Source organism: Vidua macroura, chromosome 1 (assembly GCF_024509145.1).
Source record: "Vidua macroura isolate BioBank_ID:100142 chromosome 1, ASM2450914v1, whole genome shotgun sequence".
In the NCBI taxonomy this organism is placed as follows: Eukaryota; Metazoa; Chordata; class Aves; order Passeriformes; family Viduidae; genus Vidua; species Vidua macroura.
Window position 1 is genome coordinate 93,158,335 of NC_071571.1, and position 11,009 is coordinate 93,169,343.

Genomic DNA, 11,009 nt, shown 5'->3' on the forward strand with positions numbered 1-11,009 from the left:
AACATTATCAGTAAGTGAAAACCAGCTTTTTCTGTTCCACTCAGTCTATTTAATTTTAATAGAACTTATTTCCAATGGCATTTATCAACTTAATAGAAATGAGACAGAAATCCAGACCATTCACCTCTGTTTCAATTTTCCAGAGCAATTTCTTCTGTTTCAGTTTTAACTGACTTCATCATGTGTGCCTGTACTGGAGGGAGCAGAAAGTCGCCACCCTCCAGTCCCTGTGACCACTGTGATATGCACACATTGGGTCATGTAAAACTGGTTACAACCAGAAGCTACCTTGCACCGTGCCCCATCAATTCATGGCAACATCCAACTTTCTGTTGTCAAAATGGAATAAACTTCCAATTATAACTTGCAAAATGAGACCATAGGGCTTTTTTACTTTCATTATTTCTCAGGTTGCATGTCTGCTGAATCTCATACAGAATTGTGAAACCACAAAATTGTTTGGTTTGGAAGGGACCTCTGAGGATCATCTAATCCAAATCACCTGCTCAAGCAGGGGCTGATAGAGCAGGCTGTCCAGGACAGTGTCCAGTTGGGATTTCAATGTCTAAAAAGGCTGCACAATATTTCTGGGCAAATTCTTCCAGTCTTTGACCGACTTCACTTAAAAAATGGTTCTCTTGTATTTAGATGGAATTTCCTGTTGTTTAATTTATGTCCATTGCTTCTTTTCCTTTCATTGGATATTATCAAAAAGGCTCCAGCTCCATCTTTACAGCATTCCGACAGGGTTTTATACACATTAATACTTGAACTTTGCTGTACCAACCTCCCAGAAGATAATTAGGGTTGCTGAAAGTCCTTCATAAGGACCAGGGCCTGTGAATACCAGATTTTTTGCAATTGTTTGAAGAAGGCCTCATATACTTCTTCCTGTTCAGCAGATCTACACTGAATACCCACTATAATGGTCTGCCTGCTAATCTTGACCTATGCATATTCGATTCTGAAAAAATACCTCATTAAGTTATTCATCTGACAAAAACTCCCTTTAATATATTAAAATATGTTACCTCTGGTGTATCAATCACTGGCAACTGCTCTATGTACTGGAGATAGTCTTCCACTGTATTCCCTTTTGGAATAACATAGCCTTTGTAGAAACAAAAATTTTCACTGAACATGTGCTCTCCAAACCAGACTCTTGCATATGTATTCAGCAGTGCCTTGTCGAGCTCATCAGTCACACGGCCACCATACTGCACTTCTCCAAGCATGTAATGGACACAGCTCCAGTTCACTCCCTGTTTGATGCCCACATCATTCAAATGGTTCTGAAGGAACTGCACGCTGGCTGCAAAGTCTGCCTGATTAAATTCGTAAGGAATATTCCAGCCCAATGGGCCAAACTTTTTTCTTTCCTGTAGAACAGTTAGAAGTAATGGTAAAACACTGATTGATATTAATTGTGAAGAAAGCTTAAGTGCAGAAGAACACATGAAATATGTTAAGAATGCAGTAGTCCAGCTGGAACTCTATTTCACTACATTAAAAAAATATACATTTAACACAGGCAAAGCCAAACACTTGATTGATTATCTAGTAGCTAAATTTCTATAAACAAAGAATAGGAATATTAACATTTTCACAAAGAAAAAAAAATCCTCTTTTAAAAGTATTTTTTAAATCTCTGAGTCTGGAACCATAGCTTTTGATTTCAATAATTAAGCTACTATTTGAGGCAATGGTGTTCAAAATCATCAGCCATAATTATTGTGTGGGGTCTTCCTATGGACTAGATATATTTCTATCACTTATATTCCTATCCCTGCTGTGTTTGCATGGTGCAGATGCAAGTAGGAAAAACTGCTTCTTAGTGAATCATCTACAGACTCAGCTGGCAGTACATAGGTGTTAGGATAATAGCTGGTAATTGCAAATTTTAATTTTTTTACACAGGCTTCCACTGGACCACAGTATTTCAGTGCATGGATGCCACAGAGCTAAATTAGCCAGGCTCCAGATGTAAACTAAGGATACTGCAAAATCTATCAATAGGATGATGAAAAGTTGTGGTTAATCCATAAAGCACCTTTTTAATGGAAGTCCTGAAAGTCAGGACCCAAAATCTACTTTCATTTCCTCCTACAGGTTTCAGAGCAGAAAGGATTTATATTCACCCTCTTACACCTTCTCATTGTGAATGCAGCATTTTGAGACTATGGTTTTCCAAACTATAAATTGTAAATTTCTTTAATATGCTTTTATGAGTTAAAATATTAGTAAAAGTCCAGTTAGTTGAAAGACAGATCACATAGTCATTGACCAGGACTTTAATAGAAGAGTAATCTAATTGATCATTGCTTGATTGTCCTTTTTTTCCCTCTGAAATATCATCCCTGTTGGAGGTACAGGACCAACATGAGCAAAATTATAAGTTCTAACACCGCTACAGTAATACAGATATGTTGTTCTCTTTCTTATTTTGTGTTAATTTGCCAACATAGGACTTCCCTTTAAAAATGTTTCTCATTTAATAACAAGGTTCATTAATAAATGAAACATGGCTTTATGACAGAAGAGAAGAAATATATCTTTAAACCTGAACAGTTGTGTGAAGAAATGCTACAGCATATAGCAATGGTTTCCATTGTGGCATTTTGCTCACTCCCAGCAGATCCTGAGTAACAGCTGAGTATGTTCGTTTTAAGCCAGCTTTCACACCTAGAAGGTGAGTATAAAAATGTAATATATTAGCAAAAAAAAAGTATGGAATCATAAGTCCAACCTCTGTTAAGCATAATTCTCTCTTCTAATTTGCAGTATCATCTTACTTATACCTTCAAATAATGTCTTAGAATCAAATATCTGTTCAGCTGGTCACAGCAGGCAAACTTCGATAACATTTTGTTTTAGATAGGTAACACAAAAAATTAATTTCAAGAGTCTGGAAGAATTTAAAATTAAGTAATCATATTCTAAATGATCCCATAAACTACTGAAATAGAAACATAATTATTTAGCAACTATATGGCAATAAAAAAGACACCTAACATTATATGAAATATAGCACTGGGTATCCAAGAGTTTGTTTTGCTGTTTACTTATGATAAGATATTTAGTTTTATTTAAGATAATTTTATTTAGATTTGATTCCTATAAAAATCTCAGAATTCTGCAGGTTGTTCAACTGGACTACAGGCACCAAGGTGATGAGAAGAGAACCTAAATTCATAGTGCAAATATTAATATTTGGGGAGGTTTGTTTGAGCACTGACATTTCCTATCCCAGAAACAGCTTTAGGCAGTTGATACTGATACAGTCTCAGCTACCATGGAATACAGAAGATCAGCTGCTCACAGATGTTTTTAGGCAGTGCTACTCAAGCATCTTTTGCCTTGGGCAGACAACTCAAGCATGAGTTACTGACATCAGGTCCCTCTTATGATACTTTCCACTTAATCAACTTCACACAAGTCTAGAAGGGCAGTGAACAGATTGTAAAAGTTGTCCTACTTTGTATGACACAATAAAAGTACTTTTATGTTTGTTCATACTTCACAAAAATCCTTAGAACAATATTCAAACAAATAGCTTTTCAAAATATTGAATGGGTATCATCAGAGGGTTCCAAAATCAAACAAAAGTGCATTGTATTGTGCTACCCATATGACAGGACAGTCTTAAGAAATTAAAACTGTCTATATTTCATCCTGACTTAAATTTTTACACTGGGCTTTTTTCAGCTGCTAAGTTGCAAATTTGCTATAACTTGACTTCTAAAATATAGCTATAGCTTCTTGGAGCTATAGGTTATTACCATTAGAATGATTAGGAGGGGTCCACTGTGCAAAAAAAAGATGATGAGCTCTGAATTAAAAAGGGGGAGTGGAGAAGAGGAAGAAGTAAGAAATTTTTATCAACAGACTGACTACCTGCTCTTGAGATGGAGTACAAATGCTGAAACAGGATGTGTTTCACAACATCTGTAGACATCTAACTAATGTTCAAAGGAAGCTAAATACTGAAATAAGAGGTTTAAATGTCTGAACCTTTAAATAGGACCTTGGATAAAATTTCTTAACTCCTACTGACACCATCAACTGAAACCAGTGGCAACATATATATATATATATATAATATATATGTATATGAAGAAAGGGTATAGTTATTTAATTGTAGGCATTAATAAGATACACCTTCTCTCCTCAAGGTTTAACAATCGTCCTGACCTCTCCCCACACAGAATATTCTCCAATTCTGTCAGCATCTTTGTGGGTTCTCACTGGACTCATTCCATCCATGTCTTTCTTGCACTCCTATTAATACAGAAACATGAGTCCAAACTGCCAGTTAAGATGCAGACCTCATATTGTGCTTCTTCACATAGATTACTTAGGTTAGCAAAGCTGGGGGCTTAGAGGCTCAGAAAGCATAAGATGAACATCTGAACATGAGGAAACATCCTGGAAGTGAGGAAAGATAGGATGCTGGGTGTAAGGAGGTGCATGGAAGCCCAGAAGACCAGGGAATGCCCAGGAACATAGGTCAGTGATGTCCAAGACTGGCAGCTTCAGGTAGCTGCACAGTGAAGCCAACATTACTTTCTGCCCAGCCTTCCTGGACCAGCAGCGATCTCTCCCATGGGAAAGGAAGTAATTCCTACCTTGAGGAGGTTCATTGGTAAATTTTATAGAGGACTGTAAAAGATTAATAGGAAATTCTGGGTGAGCATCTGTAGTGATCCAGGTTCTGAAATCTTCATTCACACACTCTTTGGTTGTGATAGTGTCCATTAATTCATTAAGAAATTCCAAGCCAAGGTGGCAGTTCTGTAGAAGGAGCCATCCTCCATCTTGCATGCACTGATTTAACAGGTGCCTTGCATGGACTTCCTGGCCCTGACCCATTGAAATGGCACGACATGGAATGTTCTAAAAGTAAAAAAAAAAGTTTATTTTATATGTAGTTCCTTAGAATTACACATGTGATGTACTGCTTCTGTAGATCCACATGTAGTGACATTCTGCCACAAAGAAAGCCATTAATATCAATGGAGACATTATATTAAAACAAAGTAAAGAAAACAAAACAACAAAAAAAGCAAAACCCTTCAAGTTCCTCTTATCTTCCACCTGTTGGAAGAAAACTACACCATTGGAAATATTTTTTTTTTTTTTGCTGGTCTAACAATATCTGTGGGATAAGACACCTGAAGATTTTTTTCAGCTTTTTCAAATAAAGCAAGACAAAAATAAAGCCTGACCATTCTTTTTCCTATAATGTACTATCTTGAAATGAGCAGATATTAGGGCTTCAGATAATAATTAACACACAGTGTAAATCCAACAATTCTGATGACTTTTTACTGCCTGAACATATTTCACATAAAAGAGAACTGTCGATGAAGCAGGTAGGACAGGAAAGATTGGTTCACACTAAAGCATTACTCAGGAAACATCCTATGTTGTTAAATGGCAGGTGTGGAGCCATTGATCCAGAGGATTCCAGTTTGGTGATCTGCTAGCTTGAGCAGATCTAGAGCAGATCTGGATTCAGAAGAGAGAGAGCTTATAAATGCAAACATAAAATTCTGCAATTTTATGGCATCTTCTCCAGAGGCTATCAGAGAGTAAAGCCAGTTGTCCAGAAAACCAGAGGAGGACAAAGGCTCTCACAAAGGGATCTGAAAAAGGTAAGGCTGAGATCAGGACCACACAAGTCTGTCAGTAACATGCAGGCAGATCCTCTCTTGCTTATTGCTCTTGCTACTCTTGTGTTTTTTTAAGTCTGGCTCAGGTTGGCTCCCTGACCCCTGCCAGGGAAAACCAGAACTATCAAACCCAGTTAAACATATTATTCTGCATACATGCTGAGGGCAAAATAATTGATGAAGAGACTTTGTTTCATGGAGAGTTTCATGTTCAAGACCTGCAGCTGAGTATCCCTCATGCAGGGAGTGACGAGCTGCATTACCAATCTGGGCCTGTCTTCAGCTGGCTGAGAGCTACAAAGGTTAGTCTTGACCTGTCCAGCTACTCAGACTCTCTTACTGTGAAACAAAAAGGAAGGAAGACATCCACTCCCAAACAGCGTGGAGGAGGCTGCCCTCCTTTTGCAGGAGAAGAAGGTTAAGCATGTGGACACAAACTGTGCTGGGTCATTTGGCCTTAGGGTCAGAGAATAGGCCCTGACCTGATTTTACAGAACAGTATAAATACAGCTGCTGTATATGATCCCCCATATCCTGGCAAGATTTAAGGACGTGAGAATTCCAAAGATAAGAAAGCAGTTAAATCCTACTCTTAGGTCAGTGAAACCTGAAACTGTAGCTAAAAGAAGCAAAGATGAACAGCCTGTGAAGCTGGTTATGTGCCAGAGAACAAAAAGCTTTACCTTTTCTAAGATGCATCTGAGTACAGCTAGCACTCCTGTAAGTCAAAGACTATGCCTACCCCTGCATAAGACTGCATAAATATTCAGCAGGTACATTATTCCCTAACAAAGCATCTACTCGTAATTTGCTCTTCTCAGCAATGTTGCCTCTGAAATTTACAGTCACTAAAGGTCATAGAAACATCGTGAGAAGGAAAAAAATGTTTTTCACTATGAATTGTCCTCATTTTACTCCTTCTGAAAGAACTCTATCAAATGTCTGCATACAGAATGTTTCTTTCAATAGTGAGTCATGTCAGCATATCCATGTCATTTTAATACATCATAATCCAGATGAAAATGATGGCATTTTACTCACTACAGTGGCCCTGACAGTTCTGTTGAAGGTTCTGTGCATCATTCCCTAAAAGAAGAAACTATCTCTGCAATTTTAGAAAAATCTAATTTTAATGAAGTCAAAGTGCTGGCATAAGAAACTTCATTTTAATCCTGAAAGTTAATTTTTCACACTATCTTAAAGTGAAAGTAAAGGGGGCATAAATGCAACTAGTTTTAAGATGGAGCTTGTTTGGTTTATAAACAAGATTACATAGCTCAGTAACCACAGACACTGTTCTCATTTCTTTGGGAGTGGGCCAAGCTGAACAGCTAAATTTTAGAGTGAAAAATAAATTCTGGACACAAATTTGAACATTTCCCACAGCAGATAGCTGATTTATACTGTTAATAATATACTTAGAGACACCATTAAAACTGGAAATCCATTTTAGGACTACAAATCATGACTGTAAAAGGGAAATAGTTGAAAAAAAGAGGCTCAAGTTCTTTATCATTAAGAAGAAAAAAACCCCAGCACCACCACCACCCCCCTTCAAGGTCAGGTCCCTGGTAAAACTAACCTATATTAAAAATTTAATCTGGAAAAAAGCAGAGAAATCCTAAAGAAAGATAGGAACTAAGTACAATTTGTTGAAATACTAGCAAAATAAACACAAAGCTCCCTTGAAAATGTTTCTGAAAATAAAATTATTTCTAGATATGCTTTTCAAAAGCTAAAGAATTGCTGAAATGCTCCTCAAGTTCCACATTGTTATATACATTTTTATTTTTAAAAGCATCTATGTTTGCATTTTGCTTTGTGACATTAGGATGGCTTTTGTAAACTTGAAAAGTTCCTATATGCTGTGTGGTTAGGTATTTACTTCAAGAGATTAGAAAAGAACCTTACAGTTATACAGTGTGGCTGACTTTACATTTACAGGTGACATGAGTTAAACTTCACATTATGACAGCCTAGCTGATGTTGCCTTGTTCATAAACCGTGTGTGAATAAACAGGGCAATCCCTTTAGCTCTTTCACAACTTCACTTTCTATTTATTCTATACACATTTCCTGAAAGAATGAAAACATATTAAGACTGCAATATCCTTTTGGTCTGACAGCAGACAAGGATCAAATTAATGACTACAGATTTAAGATTCCGAAATTTAAACACTAAGTAAGAGTTAGGTCATAATTTAAGCCATCTTCAGTACAGACAGACAAATAAGTGTCCTGATTTTCAAATTGAATGAGTATCTCCACTTTCTAATTAATAAGCTAAAGAGATTTGTGCGTCCTCCCCACTTTTGCAAGTGTGTCTTACTCAGTGTATTCTAAAATCCTGCACCATTAAATGAAGATGCATTCTAACGAGGAGGAAAATTTATGGAGATCTAAAGTAAATAACTTCTTCTTGGGGAAATTTTATATGCTGCTACATTGTGAACCATAAAACAGAGCACAGAGTGCCTTAAAGTGATGCTGTTCTGTAGGAAATATTGAATGTCTCCATCAAGTGCACAGATTGAATGATAGGGTGTTTAAATTAATTTCTCTTGTCACCATATTTATGATTTTTTTCTATATCTTCTTGTAATCATCATTACTGTCAGCTCCTACAGTGAATGTAACACAATTTAAACCACAAATGTTGCTTTGTTCTCATAGCTTAGTACATTTCCTAAGTTGTGGGCTATCATAGTCTGCTGGATAAAGACAGAGGTCTCATTGAAATCAAACAACTGCAAAAAGCAGAACTGCAACATTTTCATTTCCTAGTAAATGCATTTTGGCTACTGGTCAAAAATTAAATTCCAGAGAACACTAGGTATGAATATATTCTAGTGCAAAGAAGAGTTAAAAATTTCTTTATCAGCTCTAGCAAACTCAGTTTAGGAGGATACCTTTGATTTTGCAAGATGTTCTATATTTTCAGTGGGGTCAGACCCCACTGATAGAAGGCATGTCAAAGGTGTTCGACAACTACTTTCTGTCCACATCGCTTCCATTTCAAGAATAAATCCTTCTGCATATTTCCCTCCAAGAGATTCTGCAATGTAGTTCCGAGCCTGGGAAAAAAAAGTTACCAGAAAAATATATCTATCTTTACTTTTTTAAGTTTAGCATTAATTAGTGATGTGGAATTTACCAGCATCTACACTGGAAGGCAATGACTGTCTAAACTTTTTAATTTTTCAACTTTTGTCCACAGGAGGCAACCACTGAAATTCTCAGATACCAGATTTCAAACACAGAAGAGAAAGAATTCTGCTCACACAACAGCCATCCTGTGAGCACTGTTGCTAGAAAATGCTAAATGGGTTTTTTTAAAGAACTGGAAAAAAAAAAACCATGCAGAATAGATCCAGTGTCAGCTCTGAGGACAGCCCAGATATTGACCCTAAATTACTGCCTGTTAAAACTTGGTGGATAGCCAAACAAAGGGTTTTCTCTATGCCAGTTCCATTTTTTAGTTCCCCTAAGTATGTATTGTTGACACTGTCTCTACAGCATAGTGGATTAGGCTGATCTTTCATCTGACCCAGTTACAATCTCCCATATATTTACTGGAACTTCAAACAAATTCTCCTGTCCAATTCAAGTCTCTTAGGCTGAATATCTATTTCTACAAAACATGAACTCAGCTTAGACTTGATCCTTAAAGGTCAAACCTTTTTATGCCTCTATTTTTTTTATTTTCACAGACATTTTCTAAAAGAACTTCTAAAGCTACCTTAGTGCATGAAATTCTTTTTTGACTGAAGTGATTTCCTAGCTATGACTCTCACAGATTCTGAGGCATGTATGATGAAGAGAAACACTAAGGAACAAGGTGGACTGAGGAAGATGTCAATTATAGGGAAAAAAAAAACCTCAATCACCCACTATTAAGTGTAAATTTTCTTCTAGACAGGTAAAATTTCTAATACTTGGGAAAACACAGTAGGGAAAGAAGAGACTAAAAAAGAGTAACAAAAGAGATCCCCTCTCTCCTCAAAAATTAGAATAATGACCTCTTTTTGCAACCATTGTTCAGAGACATTATTTTACAGAGATGTTTGTGCAAGACAATAACAAATTAGTTAATTTAGATAAATTAGTTAAATTAGATAAATTAGTTGATGGATAATAAGTTGATAAATAAGCAGTAGCAGCTTTATTATTTTGCTCTGTTTAAATTATGGCAGTTGGAGCTCCCAGACTTCTCTCCTACTTACTGAGTGAAGAGTGGAAAATGAAAAAGAGTTGAGCGAGCCTTGTTGAAAAAGAGGTCCATGAAAACATGGTGTCCCCTAACTACAACACAGATGCTATCACAGCATGTAACATGTAAAGTTGATATAGGCAGGAAAGAAAAACTACTACCTTCCAGTATAGAAAGGAAAAAAAAAAAAAAAGTGAAAAGAGGATACTCATAGGCTCATACATCTCTTTTACACCTACATAGAGAAGAAAAACCAAAATATCACAAACTGTGGAGAAGCTGCTAGTCTACTGAAGTTTCTTTTACGACATTTGCCACAAGGCAGCCTTAATTATTACTTCCTCAGTAGAGAGGGTAAGTAAACAGTTTATCTGCTGTTTTAGTGCACCTGCCATAAAAGCGAATTGCTCTTTTTCCACCGCTTCTGTGAAAAAGAACAGGGAGGAATGTATCTTTTGATTCACCAGCAGAATGCAATTTCTTTACAGGTTTCATGACTCAACTTTGAGAGCACCACACCAAAAAAAATGTATTCTTGCAGCTTCAACACAATTTGTTTCATGTTCTGCTTCCTAGTTTATTGCAATTAAATTAGTGTTTTCATACATACTTTTTTGTGTGCATTTCAATATCTGATTTTTCAAAATAGTTCACCCTGCAACAAATATTGTGGTAACAAGAAATTCAGAGAACGTAAGTTTGGAACTAGCAATTCTTCAGGAGATGTCACGTGGCATAACCATTGTACAAAAGCGTATCTTACTTGGGCAACAGTGTGATCAGGGCACCAGCTACGGACAAGGAGCAGTTTATGGAATTGATCCAGTAAACTGTCATAACCATCAGGAATAACAGATTTTTCAGGAGCTTCTTCATCAAACCAGGCTTTCCAAGACTTCTCATTCTTAGCAATGTGCACCAGAAGTTGATTGAAAGGGTACAAGCTAGATAACTGCACAAGATTGAGCCATGTCGTGTCAAGGATCCACTTTCTTGGTTTTGGTTCCACAGAATTTATATCCAAGCTGGCGCCTCCTGCAAAGTGAAAAGTATTATAGAGGAAAACAAACATTGTTAAACAGAAAAAGCACAAGTAATAAAAAGTACTGTTTTTATATAATTCAGGG

At 36.6% G+C, this 11,009-nt stretch overlaps 1 protein-coding gene across 1 annotated transcript in view; it reads right to left on the reverse strand.

Annotated features, from left to right (window-relative positions):
- LOC128805918 (dynein axonemal heavy chain 5-like) overlaps positions 1-11,009 on the reverse strand; it is a 147,201-nt gene that overhangs the window by 26,931 nt on the left and 109,261 nt on the right. Inside the window, exons 67-71 of the mRNA XM_053974941.1 lie at positions 10,646-10,917; positions 8,582-8,746; positions 4,626-4,893; positions 2,561-2,682; positions 1,032-1,379 (exon numbers count right to left, since the gene is read on the reverse strand). Of these exons, the coding sequence (XP_053830916.1) occupies positions 1,032-1,379; positions 2,561-2,682; positions 4,626-4,893; positions 8,582-8,746; positions 10,646-10,917 (1,175 nt within the window). The remainder of the gene's footprint in view (positions 1-1,031; positions 1,380-2,560; positions 2,683-4,625; positions 4,894-8,581; positions 8,747-10,645; positions 10,918-11,009) is intronic.